General features: G+C 32.7%; 2 protein-coding genes across 2 annotated transcripts; both read right to left on the bottom strand.

Annotated features, from left to right (window-relative positions):
- Window positions 1-19: 19 nt before the first annotated feature.
- On the bottom strand, window positions 20-19,942 carry LOC132714027 (uncharacterized; the record flags this gene model as incomplete). Its single annotated transcript, XM_060696759.1, has 5 exons — window positions 19,937-19,942; window positions 19,657-19,797; window positions 19,372-19,419; window positions 746-898; window positions 20-209 (listed from the first exon to the last, which is right to left on the bottom strand). Coding segments are annotated over exons 1-5 (538 nt in total), but the record flags the coding sequence as incomplete, so codon positions are not given.
- Window positions 19,943-19,992: 50 nt separating this feature from the next.
- Window positions 19,993-20,493, bottom strand: LOC132714028 (uncharacterized; the record flags this gene model as incomplete). Its single annotated transcript, XM_060696760.1, is given in 2 exon segments — window positions 19,993-20,178; window positions 20,381-20,493. Coding segments are annotated over 2 exon segments (299 nt in total), but the record flags the coding sequence as incomplete, so codon positions are not given.
- Window positions 20,494-21,092: the final 599 nt, after the last annotated feature.

Here is a 21,092-nt window from a genome sequence, read left to right on the forward strand (position 1 = left end):
TGTTTCTGTCTTCTGAAACCTGCCTGGCGATGTGGTGATCGTCTCTGTTTAGTCTCCTCCTTGGTTGGAGAGGACTTTCTGGTAGTTTTAGTTTTCGTCGCTGATTTACGAGCAGGAGAACGGCTGCCAGATTTACGAGTCCTGCTTCTTGAACTGCTTCTAGACCTTGATCTGGATCGGCTCTTCTTTTTTGGAGTCTTTTTCTGTGACTGAATTGAATGCAATATATCATATTAAAATAATTATAACAACTATAGTGTTCTCCATTTATTCTTCTCCAGAATTTATTGCAGGCTTCTTTAGACAGTGATATAAAATTATGAAATTGCATAGCAGCACAAGCCACTTAGAATAGAATGACCCTACTCGTATATAATATTCTGGTTACTTTTGAAGTTTCACTTATTTTGGCCCCTGATCATAGTGTGAAAATTCCCTGTAATCCGGGTTAAATAATCTCTTTAAAACATTACTCAACCAGACCATTATGATCACGATGTGTATTTAAAGTCAATTTGCAACTTTGGCTTCTGCAATTATACCAAATTATGTCAAATATATCAGTCACATCATTTGTAGCATATAAAATATCAGGATCTGAGATAAGGTTTAGATTTAATATATTGCTCAGTGTCCAACTCAGAAAAGAAAATATAAGATAAATTAAAGGGAACCAATGCCACTAGCATAATATTTTACGTTACAAAAAAAGAAGTAAATAACAACATTAATTATTATGACTCACTGTTATTTTGGCATAGAAATTTGCAATAGCCTGATTGGCACCAGAAAGATTTTTCACTGGTTCCCAGGAATCCTCTGATGAGCCAAAATTTTTCCATCTCACTAAATACTCCAACCCTTTTCTAGACTTTCTTTCTCTAAGAATTTCATCAACCTGGAATACACGCATAAACACTTTCAATATGATCTACGTAAATAACCGAGGTATATCGAGTGAAAAACACGAATTGCTTCCCTTATCTTCGAGTAAAATCGATACCGCTTATGCTAAAACAATACAAAATAAGCCGTTTTTAGTTTGTTGTGATCAAATGTCCGATTTTAAAATGTATTACACCAGTAGAAAGCTTTGAATCCTAGCTTCATCACAGTATAAACTTCAACACATCTTTTGATTCCAAAGTATTTAAATTAACTGTTAAATCTACCACATGTCAGACCATTTTACATATGATTTATACAGTGAGATTTGCAACCCATTATCTTTACTCGAAATACTACTGATAAGAAAAGCCCGTCGTCTGCTAGTTCTGAAAGTGTTTATCGGTGTATTGACAAAATGGAACCTGATATTACCACACCTATGGTTTTTAGTAAAAAATATAGTTAAAACAGCATTGGTCATATAAACTTAAACAACAAATAGTATTAATTACAATAACATTTATTGTCATAAAAATTCAATCCAAAAACTTGATTTATGGATCAATATTTACAAAAGATAATTTCAAACAATACGTACATGTACACCGTCAATCTTTTCAAATTTTTTTTTGTAAGTGATCGTACTTCCGAATACTTTTATAGCACAGGTGCTCGTCCAGTCTTGGTGCCCATATAAAAAAAAATGAAGTTAAAAAAACTAATTGAAAAAAAAAAAATTGAAAAAAAAATTTGAAAAAAAAACCCCATCAAAATAACTATTTTGGGTTGAGTGTAAGAAAAAAAAAATTTGAATTTTTTTTTTTTCCTATATACCATTACTCAGAAAAGGTCACCTAGTCGCCGTAACGCTACAGAGTTTTACTAGGACACGCTGTGGAACAACCACAATGTCGAGTTCTGTAACAATAAAAGCTATTTTGCTACTCTTTACACATCATGCATTTAGAAAATTGTTAACATTCTTCATCTACCTTACATACAATTTTAAATAACTTACATTTAATCTCGGACACTCCAATTTGTAAAAATTTTGCAAAACAACAGTGATTGTCGGCCATTTTGTCGAAAACGAAAGTACAAAACATACACCGTACTGTTTCGCTGTTCTGGTCCCCTACGACTATGTTCGCTGAACAATAGACAACAGTAACAAATAAATTGATGGTTACCGTTGTCTACTGTTCCTCGCACATAGTCGTAGGAAACCAGGAGAACAGTATGATGTATGTTTTGTACTTTCGTTTTTGACAAAATGGCCGACCATCAACGGACATTTGCAAGATTTTAACAAATTGGAGTGTCCGAGTTAAAATGTAAGTTATTTAAGATTGTATGTAAGGTAGATGAAGAATGTTAACAATTTTCTAAATGCATGATGTGTAAAGAGTAGCAAAATAGCTTGTATTGTTACAGAACTCGACATTGTGGTTGTTCCTGTCACAGCGGTCCTACTAAACACTGCTAAGGACTGCTAAGGACCGCTAAGGACTGCTAAGGACTGCTAAGGAGCCACAAAGGACTACTAAAGAGGCACAAAGGACCTTAAAATACCTCCTAGGCCATTCTTATGTTACATGGTATTATTTCTAGTGAAAAAAAATTATGATTTTAAGAAAAAATATGATTTTGGTGAAAATTTTATGAGTTCTCGGACCGCTAAGGACTGCTCAGATACACAAAAGACTGCTAGGGAGACACAAAGGACCTTAAAATACCTCCTAGGGCATTCTTATAATACAAGGTAGTATGTTTAGTGACAAAAAATGTATTATTTTAAGAAAAAATATCATTTTAGTGATAAAATTCATGTTTTTGAAGAATTGTCGGACCGCTAAGAACTGCTCAGGTGCACTAACAACTGCTAGGGAGGCACAAAGGACCTTCAAATCCCTCCTAGAACATTCTTATAATATATAGTAGTAAGTTAATAGACAAAAATGTATTATTGTAAGAAAAAAATATAATTTTGGTGATAGAATTTATGCTTTCGATGAGTTGCCGGACCGCTAAGGACTGCTCAGGTGCGAAAAGGACTGCTAGGGACCTTAAAATATTTCCTAAGGAGGCACAAAGGACCTTAAAATACCTGTAAGGGCATTCTTATAATACATGGTAGTATGTTTAGTGATAAAAAATGTATAATTTTCATGAAAAATATCATTATAGTGATAAAATTCATGTTTTTGAAGAGTTGTCGGACCGCTAAGGACTGCTCAGGTGCACTAACAACTGCTAGGGAGGCACAAAGGACCTTCAAATCCCTCCTAGAACATTCTTATAATATATGGTAGTAAGTTAATAGACAAAAATGTATTATCGTAAGAAAAATATAATTTTGGTGGTAGAATTTATGTTTTTGATGAGTTGCAGGACTGCTTAGGACTGCTAGGGAAGTACAAAGAATCTTAAAATACCTCCTAGGGGCACAAAGGACTGCTAGGGAGGCACAAAAGACATTTAAATACCTCCTAGGGCATTCTTATAATATATGGTAGCATGTTTAGTGAGAAAAAATGTATAATTTAAAAAAAAATATAATTTTGGTGATAGAATTTATGCTCTCAATGAGTTGCCGGACCGCTAAGGACTGCTCAGGTGCACTAACAACTGCTAGGGAGGCACAAAGGACCTTAAATTACTTCCTAGGGCATTTTTATATTATATTGTAGTAAGTTTATAGATAAAAAATGTATTATTTTAAGAAAAAATATAATTTTGGTGATAGAATTTATGTTTTCCATGAATTGGAGGACCGCTAAGGACTGCTAGGGAGGTACAAACAATCTTAAAATACCTCCTAGGGGCACATTGAAGGACTGCTAGGGAGGCACAAATGACATTTAAATATCTCCTGGGGCATTCTTATAATATATGGTAGTATGTTTAGTGAGAAAAAATGTATAATTTTAAGAAAAAATATAATTTTGGTGATAGAATTTATGTTTTCGATGAGTTACCAGACCGCTAAGGAATGCACAAGTACATAAAAGACTATAAGCGAGGCCCAAAGGACCTTAAAATCACTCCTAGAACATTCTTATAATATATAATAGTATGCTTAGTGACAAAAAATGTATTATTTTAAGAAAAAATATAATTTTGGTGATAGATTTTATGTTTTCGATGAGTTGCTGGACTGCTAAGGAGAGCTCAGGTGCGGAAAGGACTGCTAGGGAGGCACAAAGGACCTTAAATTACTTCCTAGGGCATTTTTATATTATATTGTAGTAAGTTAATAGATAAAAAATGTATTATTTTAAGGAAAAATATAATTTTGGTGATAGAATTTATGTTTTCGATGAATTGCAGGACCGCTAAGGACTGCTAGGGAGGTACAAAGAATCTTAAAATACCTCCTAGGGGCACAAAGGACTGCTAGGGAGACACAAAGGACATTTAAATATCTCCTAGGGCATTCTTATAATATATGGTAGTATGTTTAGTGAGAAAAAATGTATAATGTTAAGAAAAAATATAATTGTGGTGATAGAATTTATGTTTTCGATGAGTTGCTGGACCGTTTAGGACTGCTCAGGTGCGCAAAGAACTGCAAGGGAGGCACAAAGGACCTTAAATTACTTCCAAGGGCATTCTTATAATATATGGTAGTATGTTTAGTGAGAAAAAATGTATAAGTTTAAGAAAAAATATAATTGTGGTGATAGAATTTATGTTTTCGATGAGTTGCTGGACCGCTAAGGAGAGCTCAGGTGCGCAAAGAACTGCTAGGGAGGCACAAAGTACCTTAAATTACTTCCTAGGGCATCCTTATAATATATGGTAGTATGTTTAGTGAGAAAAAATGTATAATTTAAAAAAAATATATAATTTTGGTGATAGATTTATTGAAAGAGTTGAATAAAATCATATTATGCAAGCCTCTGGCTCGCATAATACTGTTTTATTCAACGAGTTCAATAAATTTAGAATTGAATCTACACAAATATAATATTCTATTTATCACATATACAAAATAAGAACAGTGAACTGTTAAAATGAGTAATTCAACAATGACGCGCCCATAGTGTAACGCTATGTTTATATATAGCGCAAATGACGTCATGTCAGAGTGTTATTACACTAGTGTAATATCGTTTTTATTAAATGGCTTTATAACACTCCCGCGCCGGGGTTTATGTGATAAAAATATCTATCACATAAACCGCGGCGCAGGAATGTAATAAAGCCATTTAATAAAAACGATATTACACTAGTCAATATTACACTAGTGTAATATTTATAACACTTTGACGTCCCGTAATTTGCGCTATAAACATAGCGTTAAAGCGAGCTAATGTTAGCGTTACACTATCAAAACAAGAGCGATCAGTAATCACATGTGTCGCCTCATGATGGCCAATTTCATGTTGGGACAAATTTTGTGACAGACGGAGAGACAGACGGACAGTGCACAACTAGACTTGGTACTGATCATTTCTGTAAAGTTTGGAAAAAAATTGCACCAGTAGTTTATGAGGAATAGTCCGGACAAGCTTTTGCGTATCTGGCAACACACAGAAAAAAAACACCTTTTTATCAAAGGGCCATAACTCGGCCAAAAATCATTCAACCGGAAAACCCGTGCAATATGCGCAAGGACTTGAGCTACAGATCAATCCTGTAAAGTTTCATTGAAATTGCATGAGTGGTATAAGAGAAGTAGTCCGGACAAACTTTAAAAATAAAAATTATTAAAGGGCCATAACTCTGACAAAAATCATTGAACCGGAAAATGCTGATAATATGCACAACTAGACTTGGTACTGATCATTCCTGTAAAGTTTGGATGAAATTGCACCAGTAGTTTATGAGGAGTAGTCCGGACAAGTTTTGTGACGGACGGACGGACAGACAGACGGACAGACAGACGACGGAGAAGTGATCCCTATATGTCGCCACTACTCCGTAGAGGCGACACAAAAAATGACTCTTGTTAACAGTTTACCATTCTTATTTTATATATGTGATAAATAGAACATTATATTCGTGTAGATTCAATACTAAATTTATTGAACTCGTTGAATAAAACAATATTATGCTCGCCAGAGGCTCGCATAATATGATTTTATTCAACTCGTTCAATAATTTTAGTATTAAACCTACACTCATTCAATATCCTCTATACATATATAAATATTTTTTTTAAGGAACTGAAGTGGACAGATGTAACAGAAATGAGCAAATGATTCTTTTTTACAATAACACTAAACTAATCTTGTTCTTATGTTGTATGATATGGAAGTAGTTAGCTTTGCAAATGTACATAGAAATATTTCACACTAAAATTAAATAGAATAATCATAACAGAATAATCTTATCAGGCTATATATTCACAGAAAACTATTAAAGTAGGATATATAGAATGTTGAAGTGACATTGTGGTTAAAACTAATCAATGGTTAAAACATAGATTCTTTAAGATCATTCTTTTTACTTCAATAGAAAACAAATCATCTATCCCAGCCCCTCATAAAACAGTGGGATAAGGATCCTAACTATATTCATACAGATGGGGCTGGCACATTATTGGAAGTTAACAAGCTGTATATTGGGAGCTGTGTATTGTATATTGGGATGTGTGATATATTACAAACCAGTGGGGGTGCCAATATAGGGTGATATACTTCAAAACAGTGGGAGGGACTTTCTGTTAGAGAATGCCTATTAAGTAGGCTATAGATCAATTAAGTCTAAGGATCTATTGAACAGCATTTTTTTATTGGCCAAATATATAGTCAATGAAAAAAAAAAACCCAGAAAACAAATATATTTCACCACCCTGAATAAAGTATTTGTCTCCATATTCCAGCACATTGTCATATCACTTGACCAATTTAATTATTATAAGAAATGGAAGAAGATCATAATAACAAGAGCTGTCAGAAGGACAGCGCGCTCGACTTTTTTAGTGCTTGCCTATAAAACAAAACTTTGACAGTTAAGGGCACACAAGACTTTAACTAGGAATTTCTAAGTACAAATCAAGAAACATTTTCACAGAGTTATCTTCTCTTGCTTACAGATAGGTCTCATGATGGCACATAAGAACTCCAACTTCCAAAGTAATATCTCAAATGGTTAAGTCAACAAGTGGACAAGAATGAAAATCTTAACTGAGTTTCTAAGTCAAAAAGGGCCATAATTCAAATAAAATCCTTAACAGAATTACCTTCTCCTGCCCATGTTTTGGGACCATGATGGTAAACAAGTATTCCAACTTTCAAATTAATATCTCAAACAGTTCAGTCAAAAAGTGGACTGGTACTAAAAACTTAACCAAGATTCTAAGTCGATAAAAGGCCTTAATTTTTAAAACAAATCCTTGACAGAGTTACCTTCTCTTGCGTACAGATGGGGGTAATGATGTGAAATAGCATTAAAAGTTTCAAAGCAATATCTCAAAGGGTTAAGGCAATAAGTGGATTTTACCCATATTCAATGTATTTTCTAAGTCAAAAAGGGGCATAATTCTGTCAAAAACCTTGACAGAGTTATGTCCTCTTGTCTGTTGATGAAGGTCGTGATGGTAAACAAGTATGGTCAGTTTCAAAGCAATACCTCCAATGGTTTTGAAATAAAGTGAGGTGGTACAAAAAACTTAACCAAGCTCAATACACTTTCTAAGTCAAAAAAGGGCCATAATTCTGTCAAAAACCTTGACAGAGTTATGTACTCTTGTCTGTAGATGGAGGTTATGATGGTGAACAAGTATGGTAAGTTTCAAAGCCATACTTGTAATACTTCTGAAATAAAGTGGGGTGGTACGAAAAACTTAACCAAGGTGTGACGCCAACGCTAACGCCGACGCCGGGGCGAGTAGGATAGCTCCCCTTTTCATAGAAAAGTCGAGCTAAAAAGGATTGTAATATATGGTTATGACCCCAGTAATGAACAAGAGCTGTCAGAAGGACAGCGCGCTCGACTTTTTTAGTGCTTGCCTATAAAACAAAACTTTGACAGTTAAGGGCACACAAGACTTTAACTAGGAATTTCTAAGTACAAATCAAGAAACATTTTCACAGAGTTATCTTCTCTTGCTTACAGATAGGTCTCATGATGGCACATAAGAACTCCAACTTCCAAAGTAATATCTCAAATGGTTAAGTCAACAAGTGGACAAGAATGAAAATCTTAACTGAGTTTCTAAGTCAAAAAGGGCCATAATTCAAATAAAATCCTTAACAGAATTACCTTCTCCTGCCCATGTTTTGGGACCATGATGGTAAACAAGTATTCCAACTTTCAAATTAATATCTCAAACAGTTCAGTCAAAAAGTGGACTGGTACTAAAAACTTAACCAAGATTCTAAGTCGATAAAAGGCCTTAATTTTTAAAACAAATCCTTGACAGAGTTACCTTCTCTTGCGTACAGATGGGGGTAATGATGTGAAATAGCATTAAAAGTTTCAAAGCAATATCTCAAAGGGTTAAGGCAATAAGTGGATTTTACCCATATTCAATGTATTTTCTAAGTCAAAAAGGGGCATAATTCTGTCAAAAACCTTGACAGAGTTATGTCCTCTTGTCTGTTGATGAAGGTCGTGATGGTAAACAAGTATGGTCAGTTTCAAAGCAATACCTCCAATGGTTTTGAAATAAAGTGAGGTGGTACAAAAAACTTAACCAAGCTCAATACACTTTCTAAGTCAAAAAAGGGCCATAATTCTGTCAAAAACCTTGACAGAGTTATGTACTCTTGTCTGTAGATGGAGGTTATGATGGTGAACAAGTATGGTAAGTTTCAAAGCCATACTTGTAATACTTCTGAAATAAAGTGGGGTGGTACGAAAAACTTAACCAAGGTGTGACGCCAACGCTAACGCCGACGCCGGGGCGAGTAGGATAGCTCCCCTTTTCATAGAAAAGTCGAGCTAAAAAGTGATAATAATTAAAATTTGTTTGTAAACAAAGTCCTAAACAAATATTTTGACTATAAATTTTAATGAATGATCAGCTGTCCATTTATACTGAAACATTAACATAGAGAACTATCAATACTGGGAAATAATGAACTTATAACACTGAATCATAATAACATCTTCATATAATAATGTTACTGACATTTCACATAAATAAAAATAAAATTTCATCAATTGGTAGTAATAAATTACAACAATTTAAAAGCAGATCTGTAAATTTTTTTAATGAAAATTTTTATTTGTTGGTATTGTTACGAAAAACTTCTCATTTGTGAAAAGTTTTGTTTATTCACTTTTTTCGCCCTAAAAGTAAACCATTTCTCTATGCTGGTATAATGAACAAGTCAAGTCCAAGTGAAAGCAGGATTATATTTATTGCAGTAAATCAAAATAATGCATCATTTTATTTTCTATCAACAGTCAAAACCAAAGTAAAATTCTTAACAACTTCAACAAATACATTTCTTCAATGACTAACTAACTCAACTCAACCAACTCCAACTCAAACCCCAACTCACTCCAAAACTCCTCAAAAAACCCACCCAGCTAGAAAAGTTCCCAGCTTATATACCCTTCTGTTTGCGCAGCTAGGGTGGTGTGCAAAAGTAGATTGTCGCGCGACCCGCTTGCGCTAACCAGTTTGGCACATAACTCATTGCGCGACCTGAATGTTGCGCGACCTATTAAAAGTGCTGACAATGCCTTAACAATGTTCAAAATGGCCTGCAACTGGTTCAGGTATACAGACTGTTGTACAATACAAACATAAGTACAAAAATACATAATAGTTATATAAATTTACATGTTAACACTCAATAGCATAATTATTATCTGTCCAATAATGCAACTTAATAGTGCAAAATATACTTGTATTAATAAAGATATATGTACTATCAGTCTTCACGAAAAACTTTAAAAAGCACAGGACATTCGGGCCAGTAAAATATCAAATCTTACTGGACCTGGTGATTTTTAGCCGGACCAAATACATAGATAGGTAATAAATTGACGGGCACAGGAAACACTTTATCATGCTTCCCTTGATAATGTTGAAAGAAGCATAATACGTCTTGTATTCTGGGCCATATGTTGACAGCTTTGAAAAATCTTTAAGGACCAACTGTTTACTATAGGCAAAATTGACTAGAATTGAACATGAACAACGCAATTTGCTTCAAACAAATCACTTTCACACAAAAATATTTACTTAACTCAATAATCACAAAAATCATAGCTAAATAATGACCATAAAAAACAATGGTTAATTTCCGTAAACTGTACGGCGCGGTACGGAAAATAACCAAGAAAAAAAATGGCGGCCTCCATTACTCAATACAATTTAGACATCTCTTGCTGTATTTTGAACATTTAGGACATAATTGATGGGTTTCATTTGCAAAAAAGGCAAAAAAATCAACATTTTAGATAATCCTGCTTCATTATTTTGATGAATTTTTCTTATAATATTTTTTCATGACAAAAAATCTACTGGTCCGTCGGACCACCAACCTTGCAATAATCACCGGACCGATGCTAAATTTAGTGGCCTCGGGCCTCGGACTGGCGTTAATTTCGAAGACTGTACTATATATGGCTTATAAAACCAATACACTTACTACTGATTGACAATTCTATAAACTTATTATACTGACTGATAATTCGTTAAACAACAGAAATATAATCTCTCCAGCTTTAAAACATACAGCTCAACATTTGAACCAAGTAACCTGTACATAGATAAAGCAGGAAGGAATCCCATTCATAAAATCTGATATGACCAAATTATGCTTTGTTAACAACAATTGAGATGCTGAAGGGCTAAAAATAACTTAAAACCTTTTACTTTTTAGTCTGCGCGACCTCTTATTGCGCGACCTCTCCATATTTGGAACTAGCATGCCTGGGAAAGCTGATTCTGCGCGACCTTTCCTATTGCGCGACCTTAAGTGTCGCGCGACCTTTCCAATTTGGAATGAGGTAATGCTCATAATCTAAAAATAACTGAGCTGTGCCAATGTCCTGGACTGTTAATGACTCAATTTGTTTTAACAACAAAAATGAGTAAAAGTTAACATAAAACATTTTAACCAGCTTAGAAAATGTTGTCCACATATACCATCCTAAAAGAATACTCTTCCAGTAAAAAGACTAGTTTCAAAATTTCATAACAGTATTTACTATTTCTTTGTCTTGTATTATGCTATTATAATGTCATCATGGGCTTATAAGCCTTATATGATTGTTTGTTTTAAAAAAAAAAAAAAAGGGGTTTGTAAAACAAAGGGAAATGACTCTGTTAATTAATATAGGTATCAGGCTATTTTCGTCATACTATATATCTTAAGTACTGCGTTAAACTGCATATTGTTACTTCATTTTGGGGTAATTTACACAGATTGTAAGAGCCAATTGCAATGTGTCAATTACTTTCTTTGTTCACTTCATAATATTTTACTTTTAAAAACATTTTCAAAATATTCATGAAAATAAGCATGAATCTGGAGGCGTGGCGTGCCGCTTAAACATTTTGCGACTTCTTTAAATCAAACAACTTATAATTGCATACAATTACTGACAAATGATTTTGTTTTTCTTGTGTTTTGTTTCGGCAAGAACAACATAAACATTCACAAACAAGTAACTCACTTATAAATATAGATTTATATGATACATTGTAATTATACATACAAGTGTTTGTCAAATTTTTTTTTCTTACAATAATACATTTTTGTCTATTTAACTTACTACCATATATTAAAAAGAATGTTCTAGGAGGGATTTTGAAAATTGTGCCTCCCTAGCAGTTGTTAGTGCACCTGAGCAGTCCTTAGCGGTCCGACAACTCTTCAAAAACATGAATTATCACTATAATGATATTTTTCCTTTAAAAATATATATTTTTTATCACTAAACATACTTCCATGTATTATAAGAATACCCTAACAGGTATTTTTAAGGTCCTTTGTGCCTCCCTAGGTAATAAATATTTTAAGGTCCCTAGCAGTCCTTTTCGCACCTGAGCAGTCCTTAGCGGTCCGGCAACTCATCGAAAGCATAAATTCTATCACCAAAATTGTATTTTTTTCTTACAATAATACATTTTTGTCTATTAACTTACTACCATATATTATAAGAATGTTCTAGGAGGGATTTTGAAAGGTCCTTTGTGCCTCCCGAGCAGTTGTTAGTGCACCTGAGCAGTCCTTAGCGGTCCGACAACTCATCGAAAAGCATAAATTCTATCACCAAAATTATTTTTTTTCTTACAATAATACATTTTTGTATATTAACTTACTACCATATATTATAAGAATGCTCTAGGAGGGATTTGAAGGTCCTTTGTGCCTCCCTAGCAGTTGTTAGTGCACCTGAGCAGTCCTTAGCGGTCCGACAACTCTTCAAAAAACATGAATTTTATCACTAAAATGATATTTTTTTTTTCTTAAAATTATACATTTTTTTGTCACTAAACATACTAACCATGAATTATAAGAATGCCCCAACAGTTATTTTAAGGTCCTTTGTGCCTCCTTAGGAAATATTTATAGGTCTTTGTGCCTGCCTAGCAGTCCTTTTTCGCACCTGAGCAGTCCTTAGCGGTCCTACAACTCATCGAAAGCAAATAAATTCTATCACCAAAATTATATTTTTTTCTTACAATAATACATTTTTGTCTATTAACTTACTACCATATATTATAAGAATGCTCTAGGAGGGATTTGAAGGTCCTTTGTGCCTCCCTAGCAGTTGTTAGTGCACCTGAGCAGTCCTTAGCGGTCCGACAACTCTTCAAAAACATAAATTTTATCACTAAAATGATATTTTTTCTTAAAATAATACATTTTTTGTCACTTAACATACTACCTTGTATTATAAGAATGCCCTAGGAGGTATTTTTAAGGTCCTTTGTGCCTCCCTAGCAGTCTTTTGTGTATCTGAGCAGGTCCTTAGCGGTTCGACAACTCATAAAATTTTCACCAAAATCATATTTTTTTCTTAAAATTATAATTTTTTTTTCACTAAAAATAATACAATGTAATATAAGAATGGCCTAGGAGGTATTTTAAGGTCCTTTGTGCCTCTTTAGTAGTCCTTTGTGGCTCCTTAGCAGTCCTTAGCGGTCCTTAGCAGTCCTTAGCAGTGTTTAGTAGGACCCGTTCCACAGCGTGTCCTAGTATTAAAAGCTCCATAGCGTTACGGCGACTAGGTGACCTTTTCGTAGTAATGGTATATAGGAAAAAAAAAAATTTAATTTTTTTTTCTTACACTCAAACCCAAAATAGTTATATTATTTTTTTTTCTTTTCAAATTTTTTTTTTCAACTTCAATTTTTTTATATGGGCACCAAGACTGGACGAGCACCTGTGTTTTATAGTACTTTGCTCCTTAAATTTCTTATGAACTAAACAATCTATATCCTAATTTATTTTTTTAATAGAGGAACGAGTTGACCTGTGCCGAGTTGACCGTGCGTGCCGAGTTTGGTATAGGGCCGAGTTGACCCTTTACCTTACTGATGGCAGTCGGCAAAACCGAAAATACCGAACATCAACCCAAATATTTAAGAAAGTCGAGATGTTCTACCTTTTATCTTAAAAATCTGCAGAACACGTAGGCAATACTTAACAGGCTGGTTAAGACATTGTTTTCAATATACTTATACATATAAATAGAAGAAAAAATAACCTCGTAATTGTCTTCACTGCCCGACATTTTGAATTTTTGTACACTCCCATGAGCCTTTACGGGAAGGTTTACGGAAAAGTCGTAAAATTATTTTTCGTTCACACAATAACTCGACCCAAAAAAAGGTATAAAACTACTAAAATTTAAACTACATCAAAGAGAACAAAGCGGTCTCCAAGGTGCATACTAGGGATGGAAATATCCATTGTACTTTTAAACAATAATCACTATACAATTTCTTCACCAGAAGATCTATTCAAGCTTGATATGGAGGTAGACTACGCGAGTTTAGGTCTGCAGGCCTTTGAATAGGGACACGGGAGAGGCACAGAACATTAACAATGACTCTGTCATCAAGTGAAATTGACAATAATAGTTTAAATGTTAATCTTGTTAACAGTTCTAAAGTTTTTTTCAGTTGATAGTTTTAACATCGTCAGATGTAAATCATGTTATAAACCATGATCACTTTTTATTGTAACTAATGATCATAGTAACAGTTTTAAAATTTTGCTCTAATTTAATGTTTGTGGGTTTAATCTCAAAGCTGAAAAAAACCCAGATTTTGTTTCTTTTGTATCAAGATATGATGTATTGTTTTTTAAGTGAAACTAAGCTTGATGCATATGATCAAATTGTTTTTTCAAGGAATTATGACTTTCTACTAAATAGCCAGAGAGAAATGTTAGAAATAGGTCCGGTGGTGTTTGGAATTTTTATTAAGAAAAATGTAGCAAATAATTTTACTCTGTTAGATTGTAGCACAGAAAATTTTTTATTCCTGAAATGCAATGTATCTAATAAAAATATTTATCAATACCTATATACCACCTGAAGGATCTAGGTATGGATCATCTATTGACTTGTTTGATAGTTTAGAAATTACCATTCTTGATTTAAGTGTTAAATATGCTAATTGTCAGTTTTTTGTATAGTTGGGTGACCTCAATGCGAGATCGGGAGTTCTTACCGATTCCACTGTCTATGATAAAATATATCTCGCGATGATAATTTTTGATGATATTACTGTGGCAACAAATGGTGTTAAATAATTTAAGCGATCTAGGTTTTCCTATAGAACGTTTTTCCATGGATAGAAAATGCAATAAGTTTGGTTATAGACTTACTCACCTATGTAAGGCGTTGAATATTTTTATCGCCTATATGGAAGGTGTGGAGCTGATGGGCGTATATTGGTAAACATACTTGTATTAAAGGCGATGGGGCAGTTTAATTGATTACTTACTGTTGTCAGGGGAAAATTGTTTTCTTGTATCACTAGGTTTGACATATTACAATTTGATCCAAAATATTATTGATGTACATTGTGCTATAGAGTTTTTGTCTTAATTTGGGTAAATCCAACCAAATAATGATATTACTGATGATGCAGGTATTGATATTAACAGTAATAGCGATGAGTTCTTCTGTAAACCTATATGGATAACGGCCGAAGGCATAATAACTGATTATAGAGATAAATTTGAGCCCGGATGTTGTTTCTAACTTGTTAGATGTTACTTAAGGATGTTTTTGGGGTAAATCAACGTTTAGGCCAGATGATTCTGTTAATCAGTTAAATGAGAAAGGTAACATCTATTTTAACAGATGCTGCTAAAGAATTGTAATTTGTTTTAAAGGTAAAAAGGCATGTTATTAGTAAACCTAAGAAGGCCATCAAATACTTGGGTTTGATAGTGAGTGTATAAGATGCTGCGGGTCTGATTATCCCAAAAGTGTATTAAAATATTTTTTTCGTAAAAACCCTTCCAAAAGAAATAGTAGGAAAATATTAGTTAATACTAGGGCAGAAAAATATAAGAAAGAAACTTATTAAAAAGTTTAAAGGAAAATTTTTCAGAGGGCAATTGTTTTGACAAAAATTAAAGGGCTGAAAAAACAAAGACCGCAAAGGCGTATTGGAAAGCATGTTAAAAAAATACAGTAAACAATAAAAAGAAATTTTGTTTAATATAATATTGGCCAGGTTTGTTTTTTTTTGTTTTTTTTTTTTTTTTTTTTTTTTTTTTTTTTTTTTTTTTTTTTTATTTTTTTTTTTTTTTTTTGTTTTTTTTTTTTGTTTTTTTTTTTTATTTTGGGGTTTTTTTTTTTTTGTTTTTTTTTTTTTTTTTTTATTTTTTTTGGGGGAGTTTTTATTTTTTTTTTTTTTTTTTTTTTTTTTTTTTTTTTTTTTTTTTTTTTTATTTTTTTTTTTTTTTTTTTTTTTATGTTTTTTTTAGTTTTTTTATTTTTTTTTTTTTTTTTTTTTTTTTTTTGTTTTTTGGGGAGGTTTTTTTTTTCTGAAGGGCGTTCCATAAACATTTTAGTAAGTTGAATGAAAATATAGCGAATGACGCCCATCAGAATGATTTCAAATGTTTCAAATGTATCTGGCGAATAAATTAGATTTAGACAAACCCTTTTTACAGTGAGGAAATTAGAAGAACCCATTGGTTTACTTAAAAAACAACAAAGCTTGCAATCTTTCATTTGATGTGTGTTAAAAACGGTATTTGAAATATGCACCAGATAATTTATGGTATGAAATTTTTTGCTATTTGTTTAAGCCATCATTTTGAGCTCCGGGAATATTTCTCTGAAGTATGGAGGTAAGGGTAATTTTAATTGTTGCCAATATATTTTAAGAAATGAAAGGTGATGTTTTGATTCCAGCCAATTATTGCCGTGGTTTATTACAATTTTGAGCTTTTTTGGGTTAAAACTTTTTACAGAAATGTTTCTTAAATACTAGACTCAATAAATTTTTTTTAGAGAATAAAATAATATAATTGTGTGAAGAGCAAGCTGGATTCAAGAAAGAATTATAGTACAACAGATCTATAAAACATCTTTTCCTTAAAAATGTTAATTGATGCTGATATTTGTCGCTAAAGGTAAAAAAACTGTATTGTTCATTTATTGACTACAGGAAAGGCCTTTGATAAGCATTAATAGAACTGGCACTCTGGCAAAAATTGTTAAGATAATAATGTTGATGGTAAATTGTTATAAAAATAATATATGATATGTTAAAAAAGCTACAATCTTGTGTTCAGGTGAACTCCTTTAGTAAAATAGTCCAAGATTTTTTTTCAAACAAGTCATACAGGTGTTTAGGCAAGGTGAAAATCTTTGCGCGCTGTCCTATTTTCTTTGTTTTTGAATGAATTTAAGGGCCAGTTTTTGTCTCAACATTTTAAGTGGTCCTAGTTTCATTATCTTCAGTAGTAATGATACTCTGCATGGTTAAACTTCGATGTTGAGGGTTTATTTTTAAATTGTACATACTACTTTATGCTGATGGACACTGTTAATTTTTTTGCTGAAAACTGGGCAGATGAATTTGCAAAAGGCACTTGATGGGGCAAATGAGTTAGTTACTGTAATATGTGAGTTTCCAAGTTAAAATCCTGGCGAAAAACATAAAAATTGTTGTATTTTTGTAAAAAGTAGTGGTATTCGTAATGGCTCCTAATTTCATTTTTTGAAGGTAATATGTTAGAAAGTAGTCGACTCTTTTTCATATCTTGGCGTAAAAGTTTTCGTATAATGGTTTAAATTTACTAAAAACAAAAGAATATTGTTAAGAAACAAGCTAGAAAAGGCAATGTTCTCTGTAATAAAGTAAAGTCTTAGAAAGGCTGAAGCCCCGGCTATTAGTATGCAAATACATTTTGTTTGATAAAATGGTTAGGCCCCCCAATTTTGTTATATGGAAGTGAAGTGTGGGGAATTTGAAAATCTTTAGAACTTGATCGTATAATTTTAAACGTTAAAAAATTCTATAAACTTATTCTTCGGTTAAAACAAAGGGCACTCCTAAATTGTTATGGCTATAATGGTGAACCTAGGGGGCTTACTTTGTTCTATTCATGTTAAGGCTTCATATTTTATGTTACTGGGGAATAGAATTTTAAAGCTAAACCTGAGTAAAAATGTCATTAATATTGTATAATGTTTCTTATAAAAATTGTAATAGTGATGATAACAATGTAAAACTAACTTGGATCAAATTATGGTAGACACAATTTATTGGAGATCTCTGGGTATGTCAAATTTACTGGAGGATGTATAATATACCCTTCTTTACAGCAATTGTTCAAGAAAATTTTTTTAAAACTTTGAATTTAAAAATAATATTTACAAAAAATTTGGGATAGTTTTGTGGCTGAGTCCAGTAAAAGGGGCCCTTTAAATTTCAGAAAAGTACAAAAATTCCTTTGTTTTTTTAAAAAAAATTCCCGTACTTTTGGGGTTACCAAAATTTTTCTAATGCTATTTTAAAAATTTAGATGGGACGAACCCTAGATTACCTATAAAAAAGGGGGGGATTTTTTTTGGTATCCCGAGAGATGAAAGAACATGTCATTTATTTTAATACAAAATCTTTAGGGGATGAATTTTTATTCCCCGTTTTTTTGTTGCTTTTTTTTAAGGGGAGGAGGGGGCGTAAATTTATTTCAGTTAAAATTTTACTAGTAATCCTAATAACTTTGGGAAAAATTTCATTGGCCTAATGAATAGTAAGACAAAAAACGAACTTTTTTTTTAAACGCTTGCTGTTTATTGGGGCAGGAAAAGTAAATGGCATTGTTTTCAAATGATATAAACGAGGTTTGTGTAATATATGTATTACATTTTTGATAGTAATAAGTATTTGTGTAGTAATAAATATTATGTTTCTTAAGGGCTAACAATGTATTTTTATCACCCTTATGTGTTAGAAATGGCTCAAGTGTTCTGATATTGGGCTCAACATTTTGGTCTGATTTTGGCTCAAATTTAGTCTGATATGATAATTTTTGCTGTTTATCTAGTCATAGCAAATTTGTATCAGGCATTTGTTCATGTTAATATAAGGCTAAATTTTCCTATGTGTTAGAAATGGCTCAGTGTCTGATATTGGCTCAAATTTTGGTCTGATATTTCTCAAAATTTAGTCTGAATGATTGATAATTTTTCTGTTTATCTAGCCATAGGCAAATTTTGTATCAATGTCATTTGTTCATGTTAATAATTGCAAATTTTGTATTACGGTCTTTTTGTTCATGTTTAATATGTTGTGTTCTGTATGCCTCTCAAAGAGGGCGCCTTAGAATTTGAAAATAGAAAAGTTCAAAGTTAAAAAAAAAATGGGCAATTGAGCAAAAAAAAAAAAAAAAAATTAAAATTTTTCTATCTATGGCAAAATTGATAGAAATATAAACTTGGGCTGTTGGCGGCGGTTACGAAGACCCAAAACGGTACAAGTCAACGCCAGCGCCAAAGTGCAGGCTGCCCCGGCCCCCCAAAGTTGGTTCAACCCCGGCGCCGCAAAACGCGATGTTGATTCTGGTCAACCCGTGTCCCCCCATTTTTTTATTAATTTATTTTTTGCTTTAAAATGTAAACTAGCTTAGTCAAGACAATAAAGATAAAAATTAACAAAAACAAAACAACAACAAAAGTTTAACGATGATATCTGCTTTTATCAAATTTATTTACTCTAAACACTTTCTGCCGTAGTTCTTGACTGCTGCTTCCTGACATGGCTTTACAAAAAACCAACGGCACTTGGTTTTGGAACAGTCCTCCGCGTCTACGAATGCGGCGATTGACACAAACATCAATAAATGGAGCTCGCACCAACGATGGTTTATGTAAAGGGATTTCAACTTGCAAATTATAGTTAAATGACTGTAAATCTGTATAATTCATGATCATTTTCAGAAATGTATAAAATTGACTAAAATGATTATTTAAAAATTAGCCTTAAAACCAGTAAACCGTCAATGTAGCCTGAGCGAAGTGGCCTGAGAATAATAAATCTAGCTGGTTGTCCGTCGCGAAAATAAGGTGCGACGTCTGTCTTCAAACCTTAACCTCTCTACGATAGAAGTCATGGGAGATAGCATTCTCATCTAACTGGAAAAAAGAAATATACCAAAATAGGGATATACAGTCAAAAACTGTTTCTAAATAGCGTTCTTCTTATACAACGTGGTCTATATAATCTGTAACGGTCATATAAATTTCCTAATTGTATAGAGTCGAGATGCAGGTATAGGTTACAGTCCTCTTGCTATTTAGTATGATACAAGTATTGAATATAAATTATGTTTTATGTTCAAAATAGGGAAGTATATAAACAACCCAGCATACCTCAAAATCCATATCTACAGGCTCATCTGGTCTTAACTCTTGCCGATAGCGGTTGACGACCCTTGCTCGCAATTCACCCACGTTCACCAGTTCTTCAACACCATCCGATGCGTTAGGAACGATAGTGGCAACCTCTTTCGCCTGTAAAAAAAGTTTGTAAACATTTATAAGAATCACACAAATTATATAAAAAATTTAATTTTCATGCATTCAATTGCATACTTTTTTATTATAGGGTAACACCAAAATTTACTTAAACTGACCACGTTTAAAAAAAAACGTACATTGTTTTCATAACCAATTTTTAATTTGCTTTTAGAAATATTATTATTGATATTATTTCAGAATATTACACACCTTTGCTGTGACCTTCGCACGAATGGCTTGTTCCGGTTCTGGAGCATGCACGTGGTCTTTGCTATTCGCCGAGAAGGTCTCACCCTTTTGCGTTACACGTGCTGGACAAGTCAACTTCGCACTTCTTACAGAACACCTCCACACCGTGGACTTAGGTCGTCGTTCCTACAAATAAGATATTCATGGTTACAAAGCAGAATTTTGAAGCTATTGAAAAGTGATAATTTATTATCATTTATTTAAAAAAAAAACAAAGCAAAACAATTAAGTATCAATAGATAACATGGTTTTTGAAAACCGCTTTTTCATTACCGTGAATTAAAAAACAAAAAATGAAAGTATAATAAAATAAGGGGAAGTCATTTACCTTTATGACGTAACAATAACCTTGAGAATCGGTAAGCAATGAACGTCCTTGTATACTTCCTTTCTCAATTATCTCATACGTCAGTGTACGCTCTGAATCTGACTGTGTGGATGAAAGAAAAGTGTAAAGGAGAATAAGAATAATATTGTACATGTATTTGTGAAAATTGAAAAAAAGTTGATAGTGTTAATTAAGAAAAGAAAGTATACAGCTGAAGCAGATAAAAAGAAGTTTTTTTTTAAATTTTAAATGCGGTTGGTCACTCACGATCTATCTATCAAATCAAATCAAATCAAATCAAATCAAATCAAATCAAATCAAAATTCATTTATTGTCGGTATACATATATAACATTTTACAAAACATAAGCTATGTATAGCTTTTGACCGACATACATGCATATGAACATAAAACTCATAAAAGAAGCACATTAAGATAAACTTTGAAAGACAAATGGTAAAAGACAAGTTAAATTACTATAATGTGGGATGTAGACACTAAATGTAATAATTTAAAGTAATAATAATAATTAATAAATAGTAATGATATGCTAAGGATAACATTTAATTACTGTATCATAAGTGAATAAAATAATATATATCTAGATAAAAATGCGGAACATATTAGAACATACATAAAATAAGATTACATTAAAAGTGGGTGGATTCTGCTGATCTTGACCCAGGCCTTGCCTGGACTGTTATAAAAGAAA

Source organism: Ruditapes philippinarum, unplaced genomic scaffold, assembly GCF_026571515.1.
Source record: "Ruditapes philippinarum isolate M1 unplaced genomic scaffold, ASM2657151v2 ctg14353_1_1_1_1, whole genome shotgun sequence".
NCBI lineage: Eukaryota > Metazoa > Mollusca > Bivalvia > Venerida > Veneridae > Ruditapes > Ruditapes philippinarum.